Below are 21,069 nucleotides of genomic sequence, written 5' to 3'. Positions count from 1 at the left end.
GTGGGGCCTGGATATATATATATATGAAAAAAGCTAATCTACAAGCCCACAACACATGGCAATGCTTCATACACGTTTGACTGTCTGCTTTTTAAGTAGTAAGTAATTTAGCATATAAGGAAATTTAATTTAGCACTTAAATCCCTGTGGTAGTTTCTCTTTAATAGGCTTTTATGTGGTTTGAATGTATACATAATGTATATATACAGTCCTATATATATATATATATATATATATATATATATACACACGTATATATGTATACACACACACATCTAATGTCAAGCCACAGTCAAACTTTTAATTTGATCACGTTTCTTACACAGACAACTATAGTGATCTCTGCAAGAAGAGACAGGAATTCATAAGGGGTCAAGACATCTGGCAAGAAGCACCCAAGAGGAAGAGTAAGCCGAACAGCAAGTGGAAAGATGTTGAAGAGGAGGATCATGAAGTTCCACAAAAAAAGGTAGTTGCCTGGATAAATAACACCGTATGACACCAGTCAATTGTAATTCAGAACAGAAGTCACATTTCTTAATCATTTCTGGTGTGCATAAAACTTAGAACTATAGAAATGCACTTGTTTAAAACAGTAGTGCCTCCTGTGTTTAGCCACTGTTACAATCATTAAAGAATATTGTCTTGTTTTGTAAAATGCTAAGACGCTTTGAGTATCTTTAAGCCTGATTAGTATAAGCAGATAATTAAATACATTTGACAATTGGCCAAGTCCATAGTTAAATGATTTTTGTTTTGATGATTTACACATTTCTGAATCTAGTTATAATCCATCAGTGGTGCAGTCAATTATGTAACTAGTACTACATCATAATCATTAACATCAATGTTATTACATATGCCTGTTATAAAAATACAAAACTGAATTGAAATTTTGACAGAAAAGAAAAAGAGCAAACTGTGCAGAAAAAGAGTCCGCAAACCAAATGATTGAAGAACCGAAGAAGCAGCTGGCAAACAAGGTATCTTCAGAGGTAAATATTTGACTATATTTTAATTGTGGTACTTTGAGTTGATGCAATAATTATGGTGTGAATTCTGTGCTGCCACAAAGAAGACTGATTCTTTGATTTCATGTGTTTTGGTGTAGTTAACTAACTCAACTGAGGAGTCATCAGAGGAGGAGCAGATGCCCAGAAACTGGAGTGTGGCACAGCAGAAAATGAAAGAGCTTCAGAGAGAAATCAAGAGCCTGAAAGAAGGCCATGTGAAAGAGATACTAGATTCCATGAGAGGTATTTTCTGTTTATTAATTAAAGTAAAGAAAATTGTATAACACCAGCTTTTAAAGACTGTAGTGGTTTGCCTATACTGATTCCTGAAGTCAGACAAACACTGTGGGTGTGCAGTCAGACACAATGAACTGCACGAGATCCAGAAATCCAGAACATTAACATGTTTTGTTGTCTTGTGACAATGTGAGAAGGTGGTAGGCTGACAACAATCAAAGCTGGTTTCATCTAAATAGAAATGGATACATATAATTACTGAAAAATTTTCCCAAATACAAAGAAATGACCATTTAACTGAGAATTAGATTAATATAATGTGCAGCCTTGAACCAACATAATCTAACACAAATACTCCAATATTGAAGCATTGACATCTGAACAAAAAGAGGCTCACAAATCATACAGAAACAATGGCTGCCAGGGAGAGCTGGGATTTGCTGCCAAGTGTGGAAAAAGGCCCATACCTGGCCTCAGTCTTCTATTTATAGGTTATGGCTGATTCAGTCTCCTCCTACTCCCCGTTCCTCCCTAATCAGCTCCACCTCCAACCATGCTCTTCATAACACAAATGACGAATGTAATGTTTTAAAAGGTTCCCAAAACACAGTAATGACACAAAGCTTTTGTTCCCTTGTTTCCCCCCTTGTGTTCATTCCCTTTACAGATCTTCCAGCAGTAGTAACTCAGCTGAAAGATGTCATCGAAAAAATCACAGTTCAGATCTCAACTCCTGCATCCACCTGGTCAACACCCACACCACCTGTAGGCCCATCAGTTTCTGCACCCAGCTCTCCTCAAGTGTTTTCTGACCCTGATGATATGGTAAATACCTCAAAATGCACGGTGATGATACTGTATGTTATTTATCCATGTGGGGAAAGGTTTGCTATGAAATTTCCCTCTACATCTTTTGATTGTACACATAAGCTAAAAAGAAAACATAGATCAACTTTGTGCTGGACATATACCATAAACGATGGATTAGGATATGGTATGAGGATGCCCCCACATTTCTCATATTATGGAGTTAGTCTATAGACTATGCCTATGTACATTCACTGCACAGATGAATAGATACAGTAGATTTCCAAATAATACTATATTTTTTTAATCATTATTTGGTGAGTTGTTGAGAAAATTCAAATGTTTTGCAGGTGCTTCTTGTGCCAGGCCATGATGTAAAAGTCCCAAGACGAAAGCTGAAGTCTCTGCGGACTGCAAGTTCAGCATTGTATATTGGGGATCTTGCGGTGCTCATCTACGGTAGAGAAACACTGTCGAATTCAAGTTTGACCGGGAGGCAGTCAGGGGCTCATAAAGATGTGGAGTCAAAGCCACCACTGGATAACACAAAGCTTGATGCTATACTTGGTGAGTGCATGTAATTCATTTAAAAACAAAACTCATTCTAAAATATATCCATACATATTGTTTTCCCCCTTATTTTATTAGCAAATGACTGTAATGTTCCATGTACTGTAATGTTGAAGACAATATTGATTCAATTACTGTCACTTTTAATATGGAACATACACTTACTCACTCACACACACTATCAGTACTACAAATAAAATAATTCTAAAAACAACAACAAATAATAATGCTTCTATGTGATGGTAAACAATAAATAATGTTTTCAATTGTCGTAAATTGTAGAGGGTTTGCACGTGATGTCACTGCCGGCATGCTGCCCATTGTTTTGCCACTCAGTTACCACTTTGGTAACTTAAATGCTGATTGCATTTAAGTTCAGAAATGTACCTGATAAACCCTCGTTCATGCCTCTTTGACATGTATGTTAATTGTGGATGGTGAAAAAAATAACATTGAAGTGATATTGTGTTTTGTATGTGTGTTTTTTCACTCACAGTCCATGTCCAGACAAAGTTCCCTGACACCACCATGCAAGATGTGAGACGAATCATAAGAAAGAAATGCAACAATATAAGCTATGCCAAGCAAGTAACGGAAAAGAAGTAGAGTTTTGGTTTCTATCAAGTTTTTTATTTTTTGTTCCAAAGATGTGCACTTTTCTTTTACCTTTTTTTTGACAAGGAGGGACTTAATTTCTCAGTTAGAGACACTATTTTGTTTACATTTTTACAAACAAATGCACAAGTTTTCCTTTACCATTTTTGACAAAAAAGGACTTAATCTTGGAGAGACTATTATGTTTCCATTTTTACATGCAAATGTGCACTTTTTCCTTTCATTTTTTCAGCAAAGGACTTGATTTCATAGAGGCTCTTTGTTTTTGAAATGCACATCTTTAATGATTTAAGTGGGTATTTGTAAATATGTTGTATGTATTGAATATGTTAAGTTTTAAAATGTTATATAAATATATCAAACTTGTTTTCAACATCCTGTTTTGTGATTTTGTAAATAGATTGCAATCCAGTGTATGTACAATATGAGTTAACTTTAAGAAGTATATAAATAGTATGCTACAAGTAATATGCTAAGCAAACTTACAAGTATACTTAAAGTATAACGTAAAGTATAACGTATAAAGTAAACTAATAAAAAAATTCTAAGTTCATTAAAGTATACATCAATAAACTAAAATGTCGACTAGAAGTATATACCTAGTACACTAGTGATATATAGATGAGTATACTTGTTGTATACTTGAAAGTGTACTTTTGTAAACTTGAAATAATACTTAAAGTATAATTCAATAAACTAAAATGTGGACTAGAAGTATACACCTAGTGTACTTCTTGTATACTTGAAAGTGTACTTTTGTAAACTTAAAATAATACTTAAAGTATAATTCAATAAACTAAAATGTGGACTAGAAGTATATACCTAGTGTACTTCTTGTATACTTGAAAGTATACTTTTGTAAACTTAAAATAATACTTAAAGTATAATTCAATAAACTAAAATGTGGACTAGAAGTATATACCCAGTGTACTTCTTGTATACTTGAAAGTATACTTTTGTAAACTTAAAATGATACTTAAAGTATAATTCAGTGGACTAGAAGTTTATACCTAGTGTACTTGTTGTATACTTGTAAGTGTACTTTTATATACTTAAAGTGATACTTAAAGTATACTACAATAAACTAAAAATGTTCCAATTTAGTCCGAAGAAGTGTTAAATTAGTACACTTTCTAGTACACTACAAGTACATGGTCCATAGTATACTTGATACACTTATACTTATACTCAAGCATACTTAATAAAATAAACTTCAGGTATACTACTTTTTGCTAAGGGTCATTACTTTAAACATCTTTATTTTAACTCGATTGAGCCTCAATTTCATGACATTCTGGAGAAATTTGGCGTCAGTTTCAGGCCCATTGCACTAAATCTCCAGAGAACCTGCTCCACGTCTGCGCCTCCTGTCTTCTCACCAGCTCTAAACGTGTGTGTGTTCTCCTCTGGAATATTTACATTTACAATATTTACTCAAAGACAAAACACGCACTTTTGTTCTTCAGTGTCGGTTTGAGATTCAATTACAGTTGAGGGAACGTGATGCGGAAAGAGAGAGAAAAAACAAACGTCTGTTAGAAAGACGGTTGCGCTGTAACTGGTCGGCCCTGTTTGGAAGAGGAAGTGTGTGTGTGTGTGTGTGTGCGTGTGTGTGTGTGTGCGCGTGTGTGTGCGTGTGTGTGTGTGTGTGTGTGTGCGTACACCAGTACATGCTTCCTCTGTGTAAATACAACTGTAAATTGATCTTTCTCTTGTCTTCTCAAAGAAAACACGCGCAAACAGAAACTGCCTTTGATTCCTCGCGAACGTTGGACGACTTTTTGTCCACAATTGTTTCCTCCTCACACAAATGTCCCTCCGTCCCTCCGTCCCTCCTCCCCCTCCGTCTCCCCCAGAGAGAGACCACAGGCTCGTCTCTTCACACTGAGTCACGTACACACACTTCCTCCTCCTCCTCCTCTTTTTTTCTCTCTCTCTTTACTCTAAGTGACGTGGCTGGAAGTTTCAGTCTCTCAGCCATGTGTTGTGTCTGCTCACCACGTGGCTCCCAGTCACTGTTTCAGAAGATCTGAATTTGGGTTTTCTTGAGGGTTTTGAAGGTGGTTAATAAAACAGAGAGATTTCTAATGGGATCTTGAGAACATTCTTTAAAGGGGTTTTAGGGATCTCTTAACTTGGTAAGAGGGAACTCCAGAACTGTCAGTAACGATAGAGTTTCTTGGTACTTAAGGGAATTGCAGGGTTTCCCCAAAATGTTTCAGGAATTCTCCTTTTGTGAGATCTATCTGTGAAGGTTTAGAACTTCTCAAAGGATCTTGAGAGCATTTAGGGGTCTGTCCTTCTTCTTTAAAGGGTTTTTAGGGGTCTCTTATCTTGGTAAGGGAGAACTCCAGAACTGTCAGTGACGAAGAGTTCTTGAGGAGAGTTTCTTGGTACTTAAGGGAATTGCAGAGTTTTCCGTAAAGGGTTTCAGGAATTGTCTTTCAGTATTTCTGTGAAGGTTTAGAACTTGCATACATTTAATGGATTTAGTAGATGCTAAATAGTGGTTGAAGAGGTTTTCTTGATGCTTAAGGGAACAGAGGGGTTTCACTTAAAGTTGTTCAATTATTAATGCGCCTGTATTTTGGCAAATATTCATCCGTCTTGAACAAGTTCCTGTTTTTCCTGTGTTTCTTCCATTGTTTACAAGTATGTTCGGGCCAAAGTTGTTGCCAACTGTTTTTTGTCTACGCCCTCCTGTTGCCGTAAGCCCCGCCCCCTTCTCCTCCTTTGAGAAATGAGCCAAATATTTCCAAATGCAGCCACTCTCGTTTAGAAAATCAGACATGGACAGACAAAAACACGGCCACTTTCGGTTGATTGGTTCACAGAAGTGACCACGTCTAAAACCTTAGTAGTTAAGGTTAGGTATTGAAATACGAAGTATTTGCCACAGGATCACTGATTTTATATCGCGACATGGCCTGAAAATATCGCACAGTCTTACCAAAGTATTCCAGACCCTCTGGACTTTGTTGAAGGCCACAGAGACGTGTGCAACTAAAAAGAAGTTGTTTTCACGGCAGAAGCGTCTTCTTCTTCTTCTTCTTCTTCTTCTGGTGTCAGTGTGGAAACCTCCTCAGACGTGGAAGTCTCATTATCTATAATGAGTAGCTGTTGAGAGACGAGGGGCTGTTGACGGGAGAGGAGACAGTGAACAGTGTAATAATAATACACACGATACACCCGATGATGGAGGCTTTTATCCAAAGTGCCTCGACTGCATACATATTTTAAGAAAGCCATCGCTGAGCAATGGAAACGCCGGCCTCAGCTGGGAGCAGAGTTATTTCCCATGGTTGGTAGTTTGTGTTTTAGGGAGCAGCAGAATTTCCACAGAAAAAGCATCACTTCCTTTGTGCGGGAGTTAAAGAGCAAAAGTGTCAGAAACGAGTGACGCACTCATTAATCTCTCCAGCTGTGATCGGCACCTCCATTTTTTTCTTACAAAGCGACTCAGAAGAACAAAGAACCTCCCTCGGGGACTTTCACTTTCATCTGCATGTTTGACTAACGTGACCTTTCCTTCTGATTTTCCCTCGCAGTATGGGGAGGAGGAGGTGTGTTCGGACCGCTTGGACACCGACTTCCCGGACATCGACCTCTCGCAGCTGGACACCAGCGACTTCGACAGCGTCAACTATCTCAGCGAGCTGCAGTGGTGCAACGACCAGCCTGCGGACGCCTCGCCTGCCTCCATCCACTACAGCACAGCAGACGAACTGTTTGAGGTGAGACTGAGATGTCGCCGTTTAAGTTGAGCTGCTTTTGGACACAAATTGAAAGCCGGTAACTCTGTGTAGCAGTGGTGAGAGCTCGTGTCACCCAGTGACATTCCTGCGCTGCACGCAGGAAGTGATTCGTTGTACAACGCAGACGGAGGCAACGAGAGTTTAAAAAAGTGTCCACGAAAAGTTTCACGCTTCTTGTCTCCGCCCCTTTCTGCTCTGCTGCTGTATACACGCAAACACTCCCTCAGTCTGATAGTTTTGCCTGACGGAGCCTGTTTTCACCGGAAGGACACAGAATACTAATATTCTGTGAATACTATACATATTAATACAGAATACTAACAGCAGGCAGAATAATATCAATAAAAATGCACATATGCAATTTTTGTCTTATATATATACAGTAGGTGTCCATGTCCCTATTATCAGACTACAAAAATACAATTATTCAGAATGTTAGCACACTATACAGTATAAGTTTACTGACTTTGTGCACATTTTCTTATTTTCTTGCCAAAAATACCTCAATTAGTTGAAACACTTGATTACTCAAGGAACCCAGTAATAGTTTGGTTCATAAAAATGTTAAAAAAAAAATGGTGATCAAATCTGGAAATGAGGATTTTCTCAAACATCTTATTTTGTCCACAAACCAATTTTATTCAGTTTTTAATGAAACCAGAAGTACTAGCTGAAAAATCTGAGAAAAACACTGAAATTGATGAATGGACAATCAAAATATTGTTAACTAAATTAACCGCCAAGTATTTTGATATTAAATTAATTTGTTTGGGTTTTTTTTTTCACTTTTTCAGCTTCTTAAATCTGAATGTTGTCTGCTTTTCTTTTGCTCCACAATACAAATAAATCATTAAAATTGAATCATTTTGTAAATTTGTGGACCAAATTAGACATTTGACATCATTGATTTGACGTTCGTTTAACATTTTGTTTATTTAAGCATGAAAGTAATCAACAGATTTGTCGTTAATAATCGTTAGCTGCAGCCCTGGTTTGAATATTTCCCTGCGTTAACACCTCAGATCTCGTTACAGTCCGTTCAGTAGCTTCTGTGTAAACAAACACGCGTGGAGCTCTTTGCTAATTGTGCAGTCATTTAATGAATCTTGGCCTCGGAGCCACAGTCTTCCCCTCCGTCGTCGCTCCTTCACCGGATCCCCTCGCTCTCCGCTGAGTCTCTGCACACTCTGCCAACACAGTCACTGGAAGTTATAGTTGCCTGTAATACGATGAAGGAAGACGTCTTCAGAGAGGCCGCAGAAAAATCCCCCGAGGCTCAGGTATCAGGATGAATTCAGGGAACACCCTCCAACCGACCCCCGCGCGAGCGTCTAAAGGTTCCCAGCCCCGGTGACGTCTCGCTGTCCCATTAACCGGGACCAAATTGAAAGCATCACGAGAACAGAACGACGACAACAAGGAGATAAAGTAGTCGTAATTCAACTCTGCCGGTGAAAATTGCTCTAATGCCGCGACACGCCGCCGAGTATTGGTTTAAATGAAGACTGGCAAGGCATGATGGGAATGTAGGCGAGGTAAACACAGAGCGTCTCCGTCTCTGCTGGGTTCTATTCGATCCACATTAGTCCTCGCGTCTTCCAAAACAAAAGTTTTACGACGCGTTCAATATATTTGCACTGATGCCGTGTCGTTTTTTTTTTTTATGAGAAGCGAAAGTGCACGAGCATGAAGCTAATGACGGCTTTCAGGCAGCGAGGACGAGGAGACAAAGGAGACAAAAGGGAGGATGTGACATGGAGACAGACGCGTCTATCTGTTGTTTCCTCCTCCTTCAGTCTTCATCTGCTTTTTTTTACTATTTTTACTTCCTTTTCATTTCAGATCCTCTTTTTTTGGCTTCATTTGTTCTAAATGTTTTCTCCAACACTGTCTGACTTTATGTCTCTGCCTTTTCTGTCTCATTTCACTTTATTCTCTCCATCTTTTGTTCGGAATGTTTTCTTTTTTCAACTTCAGTCCAGTGTGTAAGACCTGGTCTTTGTAAACCAAGACTTTTGCAAGTATTCACCATTGGTCAGAGACATCAATAAGTTCATGCGTTCACATGTTGACATCAAGAACAAAAATTGGTACAAATATTCACAATAACTTAAGGATGAATTGACAAGACTCTGGTGACCAAAGATCTAAAGTTTTGAGAAATTGCGTCTCAAAAATGTATAAAATTTGGCACCAAAGTTCACTTGGACTCATCTCTGTCTTTTATGTCCATCTGTCCAGTTCCTGTTAGCAGGATATCCTGAGAACATCCCGGCAAATCCTTCCAAATTTGGAACAAATTCCACGTTCAGATTTTCCCTCAAGGGGGAACTTTGTTTAGCCATTAGCAGCTAAGAAAACCAATAAAAGACTGATTACACCTTAGTGGTCAAAGATCAGGCTTGAAGGTACCAGACAAACCTGAAGGTACCTCATGGAATACCATGAGATTATTCTTTCAAACTTGGCACAAACGTTCACTTGTATTCAAGGATGAAGTGATTAGTGTTTGGAGGTCACTGTGTCCTCACAGTTTCTTCCTTGCGTATTCATTGTCCTTTTTTATAAACACCACAAGACAATCCTTTCAAAGTTGGCACAGATCTTGGACTCAAGGCCAAATGTCAAGATCACCTAACATTTCTCTTTTGAGACTTTAACACCGTCAAAGTCTGGTTTCCCTTCATTCTCCTTCATTCCCCCGCTGTGTTATTTTTTAGCCGATGCCGTATTGATCGGATTAATATAGCGGCGCAGGCGGTCACATGACTGTCGGCCATGAACACACTGTAATGAGCAGAGTGATAGACCCGCCGTGTCTCCGTCTCTCTCTGCCACTTATTTACAGCAGCGTATGGGAATGTAATCCCATGTCGGGTGAGATTGATCCGTGTTTCGTGTGCAGCAGAAATCAATTTAATACGAAAGTCAACAGAAGAAATAATGGATCAGCTCGGGTTAATGATATATTATTACCGCATTAGTAGTATTAATGCTGTAATGGGTATGCTGAGTATGCGTTTACAATGTTTCCTGTAGGATTACTGGTTTTGGGGGCGGCGGCAAATTAGGCATGTAGAGTTGGGGGTTGGGCTAAACAATCAATTAGCAAAGGCTGCAATCTAGGATATATATAATTTAGCACGTCTGAACATGGGTTTGTACTTCGGTATTTACAGTATCTCGATACATGGCCTTTGATTTCATTCAGGAATGATATTAAAGAAACAACAGACACCCACTACGAACTTTAATACACATGTAAATGCCAATATAAATCAACCAATTGTGGATTTTAGTGGAAAAACAATGGAATAATTATCATTAGAAGCACAAGAAGCCAATTATGGTACCTACACCTACCCCCATTTCCAAAATAAAACACTATAAAGGTCACTCTTTGATGACACGTCTAGAAATCAAAGCTCAATGATTGCCTATATCCATAGTATATTTATTTAGCCTTTGTTTAGCATGTGTGTTTGCAAAAGTAATGAAAGCATTGAAGGTTCTTTGAAAGGGTCATTGAAAGCACCTCGTAGTCACTCCTCTAAACTCGACTGTGGACCTGAGCCGGTGTCCACTGCTAGGTTGTAACATGTGCGACAGAAACCTGTGAATGCCATGAATAAATGTATTTTAGTTCTGGTGACGTATCACCGTTGGTACGGCCCAATTCCTGTCCATCGACACTGGAGAAGCTTCCTCTCTCTTCCTGTCGGCGTCTCTGTTTGACTTGTTTTTTTAAATCATTATCCCGAAGATAATTATCCACCTAATTGACTTCATTTGTCTTTGACTGTGTCTCCCGACATCTGTGACTGTGGCATTTTTAAAGCCCTTTAAGTTGCTGCATCCACTGAAGACAGAGACGGAGCGAGTCGGCGAGCCCCAGAGACGGAGGACGAATTAAATAATAAATAGTTTGGCAGCCGGGAAACAGATAGAGCCGGACGATAAAGTGGAGAGACAGATGAATGGAGCTCAGTGGCTTCCCGTAGGCCAGCCGTGCTATCACCTCTCCACCAGACGCTGCTCTCAGCGAGATGGCAGCTGCACAACAGTAAACAGCCTCTGTGAGGCTGAAGCAGGAGGGACGGAGTGGGTGGCGAAGACTTTAAGACGGAAATTACAGATAAACGGTGTGTTTCTCATCATGAAGGTTTAAAGCTACCGTCGGCGAAACGGCTCTGATCGTGTACGTTTACATATTCGGAAAACAATAATTATTGTCTACAGCCTAAAACCAGGCGTTTAAAATACATGTAAGCATGTTAGTCTGACAGGAGTCGTACTCAAATTTCTCAAAGTCAAACTAACACACACAGATAATGGATTTAGGAGACGAGCTAATATTCCATCTGCAACTTATGCTCAGAAATGATCAAATAATTTGCTACACAGCTACACATAGCCACGTGCTAAAACAGAAACTAACTCAGACGAAAAAGAATCCGGGTTCCTCTCTGCTCATGCAGTTACTACTGTTTGTCCGTGAATAAATGCCCCGCCCCCGACGTAATTAGCAGAAGCTAACGGCAGCGTCGGGCAAGAAGTTAACCAAAATATTGTGACGTTAGCTAACAATGCTACAACGTATTACTCATCTGCTAGCTGACTATAATATGACAGCAGATAAAATGTGTACATTTCATGGCTGCATTTCCTTTTATTCCATGTTGTGACAGCAGTGATGTTAGCTAGCTATGCTACGCTGGAAAATCCAGCACTGATTACTCGTCTGCTACCTAGCCTCAAGTTGACAGCCGCCTTAAAGTTTCTATTTCCTGGCTACATTTGCTTTTTATCCCATGTTGTGGTAGCAGTGATGTTAGCTAGCTATGCTAATGCTAGAAAATAAAGCACTGAGTACTCACGTGTTAGCTAGCTATAAGATGACAGCTACTTAAAGGTTTTTATTTTGGCTACATTAGATCTTGTTATCCCATGTCAGCAGCAGTGACATTAGCTAGCTATGCTAATGAGGGAAAACCAAGCACGGATTACTATGTAATTAGCAGCTAGCTAGCTATAGCTAGCCAAAATATGGCATCACTGATGGCAGCTTTAAATGAAATGAGATTACACCTGAAATTCTCTTAACTATTGGATAATAACAGCTGTCAATCACGCCATATCGCCGCCCCCAAACATCCCCTACTTTGTTACGTACAAAATGGACGCCGTGTCGTGCTGAAACTAGCGATTTAGATCATAAAAATTTCTCGTACAATTAAATACACGTGGAGTGGCCCCCTGGTGGCCATTCAAGAGAATGCACTTCATTTCTTTAGCGTCTAATGTTTGAATCATAAATTGTCTGAAAGCCTGTGACGAGCGACGTGGATCAGATCGATTCAGAGCGTTTCTTAAAATAAAACTCTCTCAGCAAATTTGCATAATGTTGGTTCTAATGACGTTAGAGGTCACTTTTAAGTGCATTGCCCTGTCGCATATGATCTGTATTAATAAGCCACACGCAGGAGAAGCCGAGGGTGGACGAGGAGGACTCGGCCAGTGATTCAGCAGTGACACGGCGTCTCCTAACCACTCCGACAAGGACAATGGTTTCCAAGCATGAATGTAGTAAACACATAAATCAAGCAGAAGTTCAGTTATTTTCATACGTACCTGATGACTCAAATATGCTGCTTATTTAGATTCAGTGCAGAGCGGGGACGCACGTCAACAAATGAGTGCATTAGCGTCGCACGGGGACAAACTGAGGACACGGACCTGAATGGAATGTGGCCACGGGAGGTTTTGAACTAAGACTTTTCCTTATTGACTGGAAAATAAATGTAATTCATGCTTCCAACTCTGGCAAATGTAGGAAAAACTACCGCTACTACAACGTCCTGGCACAGATTCACGACATCTGAACTGAGAATATCAGTGCTCTCGCTATTAGAGCGGTTTAGCTCAGGTTTAAAAAATAACAACAATAATAATAATAACAATAATGCAGACAAAAAAGCCTTACAACTGATGATCTTTAGTGAAAAATAGCAAAAATATATAATTATATCTTGAGAAAAACTATAAGTTCTCAATAAAACCCAAAAAGTTTATTTGATAAATTTCACTTTGTAAAGACGTATTTCATGTATTAAATATTTGATTTGTACATGTTTATTTAGGGAGATTGCATAGACACAGAAAGTGTTGTAAATAAGATGTTGCATTTAATAGTTTAGCTCTAGAGTGTTTTTGTCATCATTTACACAAGTTCTCTGATTTTCCGCCTTCTTAAATGTGAATGTTTAAATATTTATTGAAGTGAAGCTGTTTTATATTTATTGTTTTATCATATGGTTCTTAGAATTCATCAATTGCAGTTTAAAAAGAAAAAGAAAATAACTCAAACCACATCAGCCAAAAAATGGTGTTCAATTTTAGTCACAGTTTCTAAAATTAAATGACATAAAATTTCAAAAAGTACATTAATGGTATAAAACTTGAAAATGTGTTTAATTTAATTAACGTAAGTAAAAACACTTCATTGTTGTTCTCTGTGTGTTTTGTCGTCAGATAGAAGAGGAGAACGCGGCTCTGCTCGCCGCTCTGACCGACAGCTTGGATGGCATGGTGGATGCCGAGGTGGGCGGGCTCTCCGTCTTCCCCGCCCTGGGGGAGGAGTCCGACCAGCAAGACGACGACGACGAGGATAGTCTTCCACTCAGCGCCGAGGACTTCAGTCGCTCCCTGGGGCCCGAGACAGAAGACCCATCACTAGTAAGAACGTTTTCTATCGCGAATCATCTCATTTATTTATTTCCACTTCCTGTGGGCGGGACTAGAACCTCGCAATACACATCTGGGCAGTTACCCGCTTTAATGGTGCGTTCCATTTGTAGTCAGAACTTGGAATTTCACAACTTAACAACCCATAGACACTCTAGTTTGTGATATCAGTATCGGTAGATACTCGAGTCTGTGATATCGCTAGATACTCATGTTTGTGACATCGGTATCAGTAGATACTTGTGTTTGTGATATCGCTAGATACTCATGTTTGTGATATCAGTATCGGTAGATACTTGAGTCTGTTATATCGCTAGATACTCATGTTTGTGACATCGGTATCAGTAGATACTTGTGTTTGTTATATTGCTAGATACTCAAGTCTGTGACATCGGTATCGGGAGATACTTAAGTTTGTGATAGCGGTGGATACTCGAGTTTGTTATATCGGTATCGGTAGATACTCATGTTTGTGATATCGGTATCAGTAGATACTCATGTTTGTGATATCAGTATCGGTAGATACTTGAGTCTGTTATATCGCTAGATACTCATGTTTGTGATATCAGTATCGGTAGATACTTGTGTTTGTTATATCAGTATCAGTAGATACTCATGTTTGTGATATCGGTATCAGTAGATACTCGTGTTTGTTATATCGCTAGATACTCAAGTCTGTGACATCGGTATCGGGAGATACTTAAGTTTGTGATAGCGGTGGATACTCGAGTTTGTTATATCGGTATCGGTAGATACTCATGTTTGTGATATCGGTATCAGTAGATACTCATGTTTGTGATGTCAGTATCGAGAGATAAATAAGTTTGTGATAGCGGTGGATACTCAAGTTTTTAATATTGGTATCGGTAGATACTTGAGTTTGTGATATCGGTATCAGTAGATACTCAAGTCTGTGATATCGTATTGGTAGATACTCGAGTTTGTGATATCGGTATCGGGAGATACTCAAGTTTGTTATATCGGTATCGGGAGATACTCAAGTTTGTTATATCGGTATTGGGAGATACTCATTTGTTATATCGGTATCAGACCCAAAGAACGGTGGTATCGGTCCATCCCTAATAAGAACTTGACCTTCTCACGTCAAACCCTCAGGTTTAAGTCTCGTCAGGTCTGCAAATCTGCTGTTGAAGTGGAGGCTTTGATACACGCTTCAAACACCATCCCTCTCTCTCTCTTTCTCTCCCCCTCGCTCCCTCTCTCCCCCTCGCTCCCTCTCTCTGTTTTTCTCCACTGTATCTGAATCAGTGTAACATTAGCTAACCTTCATGTTCCTCTTGTTGGCCCGCGAGGTTCAAAGTCTGCCTTCAACTCCAGGAAAACAGAAGGTCACGGGGTCACGCGGTCACCTTTCATCCTATATATGTGTGTGTGTGTGTGTGTGTACTTGTGCCTCTGCACATGTGAGGACCAGTTTAACTTGTCTTCATTTTCAAATGTGTTATTTTTAGTGCATAGTTTCCCAAACTTTCTGTATGATGACCCACTTTTTGAGCGTAATGTAGCGGCTAACGACGACACCTTACATCATTTTACATCGGTAAACGACCCCAACTTCATTTAAATAAATATACACATAAATCTGAACAAAGAAGAATTATTCGTGCGATCTCGACCCAGTGTTCGGGGAAAGACTGAATTGATGACGGGAAAAACAACTCTGTCCACGTTGTGTAACACATGGAGTCTTGCTGCATTATTGTTTATCATAAAGATAAAAGCATTGACCTGGAATCTCCTGGGTTTTATTGTGACACATAAATGGTCTCTCGCATCTTTAAATTACAAAAACTCTTGGGATGAAATGATATTATTTTAAATCAGTCGCATGTGTTGTTGATTTCAAGCAGTGTAGTAATCCAAACGTGTGTGTGTGTGTGATCGTCCTGGAGCACGTGGTGAAGTTTATGTGTGTTTGCTTGTTTTGAGCCCCTTTTACCCCCTTCTCTCCCTCTCTCTCTCCCTCCCTCTCTCCCTCTCTCTTTTCACACAGTGCTGCTGAATGCCTCTCGCCCTCTTTTATCTCTCTCTCTTCCCCCGAACCACACTTCTCAGAACGCGACTTGTTTTTCTCTCAACGTCCTCCTGTTTTCTCGGCGTCTGCGTTCACCTGAACCTCGTCCTCGTCACAGAGGACAAAACAAACGTCCCCCACGCCGTAAAACAAACGTCCCCCCGGTGAATCCGTCCCACTTCCTTAATTCGAGTTCATTTCACAGCAGCTGCTCTCGTGGCGTTTGTTTCCTCCTCCTGCGCGCTCCGATTTACAAAGATGCTTTTGTCTGATGGTGATGATTCACTGCCTGAATGAATGAGTGAATGAATGAATGAATGAATGAGTAAATACCTACAGTGTAAATATCCACCGAGCTGTTGCACATTCCCGTGGAGTCTTAAAAACGCTTGATTTGATAAGAGCTGAAATCAAAGGTGCAGGGTGGTGCAGTGGTTATTCTGGTGCCACGCAGCCACAAGGTTGCTAGTTTGAATCCCCGTTTGGTGTCTTTCCGTGTAGAGTTCACATGTCAAGTCTTAAGATGAAGTTCACTCGTCACTGGGAGCATGAGGAAGTATGAGATTCAGCCATTCACTCGTCTCCAGCTTAAACAAGACAAAGCCACACCTGTAATGTGTGTTTTCGGACTTTTGCAAAGTGAGACTAACTAAAAACTCAGAACACAAACATCAGAATTGTTCTCACACACTTTGCTCTAAAAAAAAATCATTGTTGTTTTCAAGAATAAAGTCGGAAACACTCGTAATCCCGGATAATCTCAGCGGCAGTCTGCGATAAGATGTTAAACTTGTCTTCGAGGTCAAACCCGTGTGTTTATGTGCGTCGACCGCTGGGTTGTGGCGACTCGTCCTCTCTCGCCGTCACTGATCTGTTGTTTTGGACTAAACAGCGCCGTCACGGCGTTTAACGGCAGAAGAAGAACCAGCTCTGTGCGGCCGCGTCCTGTTTGTTGTTGCTGCTGCGGCCGCTTTATCACCGCGGGGGCGTTTTCTCTGATCCCTCGATGGCCAAAATTACCCCCGCCATTCCTGCGCCGCACCAGCGCTAAGGTCATTGAAGTCATTATTGTTTCCACCAAAGTTGGAGGAATGTCACGTCCCCCGGTCATTTTGTGTCTCACAGACACCAGATCAGATCCTGAGATGCTGCTGCTGTTTGTTGTGGAATCTTAAAGTGTTTCTGTGGTGAATTCTGCGGAGCATTGATGAGGTCAGACACTGCTGATGGAGACGAGAACGTCTGACTCACGATCTCTGTTCCAGTTCATCAAAACAGGTGCTGGATGGGGTCAAAGGTCAGGCCTCTGTGCAAGTCAAACCACGTCGTGTTGGTGTAGAAACTCTTTATTTACGTTTTTTTAGAAAAGACTCTCAAACTCAAATGACCTGGAGGCCAATGAGCATCTAGTCTGGTCCAAAGGGGGCGTGTCCCAAAGACAATAAAAATAGACATAACCCTTAACTCTCAAAATGCTTATATTTTTTGCTCATTTTAACCATAAAAGGACCAGAAAATGTCCCGTTACTAAGTGCTTTTAACGTTCAGTTTCTGGATTACTGCGTGTTAAAATTAAGAAAAACAAAAAGCACAAACCGCCGCGTAACTACGGCGATGCAAAGTGCGCTCGTGCAAACGTGTCGTCAGCGTTAAAAGACGGGAAACTAAAAGACGAGTTTCCTGTCAAATAATAGAGAATAAAAACTGAGAAAACAGACAAATCAAATGATAACATGTGTTTTATGTCTGTGCCTCTGTTTCTGCAGTGATCTTGCGTACTGTAGCTTTAATGCACTTCACTAAAACGCCGGTAAATTAATGTTCCGCATAAACGCGTCTCTGTGCTGCAGGAGATTAAAGTTCTTAAAGTTTCATCTCGTGCTCAGGTCAACGTTTAACTGTCCGTAATTTATCCTGCGTTTTTTTTCTCTTTTACTTTTTACTGCTGCAGTCGCTGCACACACACACACACACACACACACACACACACACACACACACACACACACACACACACACACATTAAGTGGTCAGAGGCTTTTTGCCTTTCTTTTATTTTCTGTGATGAAATATAAGAAAAAGTGTGCGTTTACATCCAAGTATTTAAGTATTTTCACTAAAATATTATAATACAAAAAAAATACACAAAACAGCTCATCAACAAACTAGAGAAATGTGAAATAAAATCTTTTAACAACATTTACTGCGTTTCTTACGTTTTATGAAGTTGATGTTTTGTGGCTCTTATTTTGAAAAGCCAGGTTTGGATCCGATCGGTGAGTACCGTTACACCAAAACAAGTCTTTTATTTTGCAAGAATAACTACTAGAAAACATAATATAATATTTTTTTAATTTAAAATCCCTTTAAAACCTTGTTGTGAGATTAACAAATACATAATACAGGACTAATGTGGATTATTTAAAGAAAAAGGTTCTCGTAATCGCTGTATTTGGACTCATTTCTACACGTATAGTAACATGTGGAGCGTTACCACGACTACACGCTGTCATGTTTGTTAATATTTCGACTGTTTTGAAGCACAAATCTATTAAACTGCACATTTTGGCCCTTTTCTGTGAATAAAGGAATAAATAATCCATATTCACCTGAAAAGCCTCTTTACTGTCATAAAACATCAGTTTATATAGATATTACAGTTTATGTCACACATACATCTGTGTTTGTACACATTTCTTCACCTAAAAAAAGACTGAAATATCGTCTCCTGGCGTCCCCGCAGAGGACATTTGTCCACGCGCGTGTGTGAGACGAGCGAGATTCAGTAAATCCAGGTTAGAGATTAACGTTCCTGACGCACGGAGCAGAATATTTCACTTTACTGGGGATAAATCAGCTGATGTTTCCACTCTGTTCACTTTCAGCGACAGAAATAGAAACCTGACATTCACACGCACGCACGCACACACACACACACGCACACGCACACGCACACACACACACACACACACACACACCTGGCAGCTTCAGTTGAGTAAGCAGCCTAATGTTATTACAGCAGGCTTCTGTGTGTGTGTGTGTGTGTGTGTGTGTGTGTGTGTGTCCATCACTTGAGTGGTTCACTGTCACATGACTGCTGTCACTCATGTGTTCAGGCCTGAGTGCGGTGCTGCCCTCTACTGGTCTCAGGTGACACTGCAGATGACCCCACACCCCTCCCTGTGTGTGTGTGGTCTTGTATGTGTTACCTCTTTAGGACATTTTTTCTGGCATAAACGTTGACTGTGTCAGGACCAGTAGTCCTCATGGAGACCAAAACCTGGTCCTACTGACACAGAACCTAATTCCTGAAGAACTGGTGAAGCTAATAATAGTGGTGTTGTGTGTGTGTGTGTGTGTGTGTGTGAGACCACAGAACAAGGCCTTCATTGATGTCGCCAGTGTTCAGCTCAGCTCTGGTCTGGACCTGGTCCAGAGCAGTGAAGTGTTTGAGGAGGCCGGACGTTTGCCAAAGAGTGTTTTCAGTGTTTCACACAGACACAAACCTTCAGCCTCCTCTTCACTTTTCCTTCAATGGGTGAGAGACTCTCAGAGGAGCATCATCATCATCATCATCATCATCATCGTCGTCGTCATCCTCACACACGCTGAGCCAAGTTGGCTCGTCCGCGCGCTGATCGTCGTTTGACCCAGATAGTTTTCCTGTGTTTACGTCCGGCTCTGTTGTGTAACGTTAATGTTGATTAAAGCTTTGCAGCCTCATGATAATTATAACGATAACGATAACGATAACGACGGTGACCTCGTGTGCAGAGGAGGATCAGTCACTTAACGGTGACGCAGCTGAAGCTCGCGGTTTTCATTCTCAGGATCTTGATAAATGTCACTTAAACGTTAGTTTTTCATCCAAACGTTTGTTTGTTTTTAGTCTTTTCATCAGTTTCATGTATTTTCTGTCAAGTTTATACGTCGACTACTTACTGAAGTTCAACAATTTGACGTCACAACAAATGATCACATTTTCAATAAATCTCCATCTCTTATAATGGGCCAAACTGTAATTACGTCAGTTTTGATTTAACATGGTTCAGTCCTTCCTGCCTTTGTCGAATCAATCTGAATTTTACGTGATGGGCAGGTGATCACCGAAGTATGTTCCCCTTCACTTTTGGTAAGAATCGACCCACTGATGACGTCACAAACAACAATCACATTTTCAAAACCCCCACTCTTTTATGATGGGCAAAAGTGTCAAATAAAAGAATCATATCTTTGTCAAAACTCCTTGGATTGGGACGGAATTTGGTACGTGCGTGCAGGATCACGCACTCTACCAGCAAGCCAAATTTCATCCGGATGTGATCCAGATTATATTCTATACAAGTTCTTCTGGATCCTTCTCATCAAAATGTTAACATTTCAGGTGCCGTTTTTTAAGGCACACATGTTTTAGCCTTCATGGAGTTCTGAGCTCTCTGACTGACCTTGTTTTTATTATCCATCATATATATATATATATATATATATATGTATATATATATATATGTTGTTATTTATGAGTTATATTTGATTGGATGAAAGAAAATCAGGTAACCTCAGCAGCTCTGATTTCTAAGAAATCTGTATTAAAATAGAAAACAATATTTTTCAACCTCTGGAGTTTCCTTTCATTCCAGGCCTTGAAAACCGTTCAATCCCCCGCAAATTATTCATAAATAATCTCCACTGTATCCTCCTGTGCTCCAATCCTCATTCCCATCATGTCTGCTGCGTTTTCCATATCGGGGTCGTAGCCTAGCGTAGCGGGATGGGTGGGATTTTCTTCCCTGAGCTGATTTATATCAGCTGATGGCCCCTGTCATCAAGCTGCGGCTCTGGAATGAATGCATGAATGAATGGATGGATGAATAGACGGATGAGAATAAAGCGATGAAAGAAGAATGTGTTTTAATATCCATTTGAAAGTAAAACCCGGGAGCTTCTGCTCTGTTTTGTCTCCGTATCTTAACTGTGGGAGAGAAGGGATGCAGGTGTGAAAGGTCATAAAGAGGGAGGCGAGGGAGGGAGGGAGGGAGGGAGCGGAGCAGGAGTCACGTATGTTATTACAGAGATGGAAACGGTTGAATCCCACACTTTAATGGGAAACATGGGCGTTGTCGGCTTTGGTGACGTGATGAATGTTAGTTTTCCTCAGCTCCTGATTTCTCCTGCACATTATTCCGTCTGTCCGACAGAAGATAGATTTAAAAACCTTTTCTTTTGCAGATTTAAATGGTTGACGTTCAGTTTGTCTTTGTAGCGTTAAAAACAAAATATATGACTTTTAAAATGAC

The 21,069-nt window shown here is 40.2% G+C and overlaps 2 protein-coding genes across 3 annotated transcripts in view; both read left to right on the top strand.

The window, feature by feature from the left end:
• The window catches only part of ppargc1b (peroxisome proliferator-activated receptor gamma, coactivator 1 beta), a 91,124-nt gene that overhangs the window by 56,226 nt on the left and 13,829 nt on the right, over positions 1 to 21,069 (top strand). For both annotated transcript variants that reach the window (XM_044040416.1, XM_044040415.1), the window contains exons 2-3: positions 6,791 to 6,976; positions 13,529 to 13,732. In XM_044040416.1, the coding sequence (XP_043896351.1) occupies positions 6,791 to 6,976; positions 13,529 to 13,732 (390 nt within the window). The remainder of the gene's footprint in view (positions 1 to 6,790; positions 6,977 to 13,528; positions 13,733 to 21,069) is intronic.
• LOC122778478 (BEN domain-containing protein 5-like) lies at positions 255 to 3,587 on the top strand. The gene is made up of 6 exons (XM_044040434.1): positions 255 to 469; positions 903 to 995; positions 1,112 to 1,256; positions 1,918 to 2,075; positions 2,408 to 2,624; positions 3,124 to 3,587. Exons 2-6 carry the CDS (start codon positions 948 to 950, stop codon positions 3,231 to 3,233), a joined length of 678 nt encoding a protein of 225 aa, XP_043896369.1. The 5' UTR covers positions 255 to 469; positions 903 to 947; the 3' UTR covers positions 3,234 to 3,587.

The sequence above is a fragment of the Solea senegalensis genome, linkage group LG12 (genome assembly GCF_019176455.1).
Source record: "Solea senegalensis isolate Sse05_10M linkage group LG12, IFAPA_SoseM_1, whole genome shotgun sequence".
Taxonomy (NCBI): Eukaryota; Metazoa; Chordata; class Actinopteri; order Pleuronectiformes; family Soleidae; genus Solea; species Solea senegalensis.
Note: the sequence above shows the minus strand (reverse complement) of the source record. Positions and strands in the feature narration are given on the sequence as shown.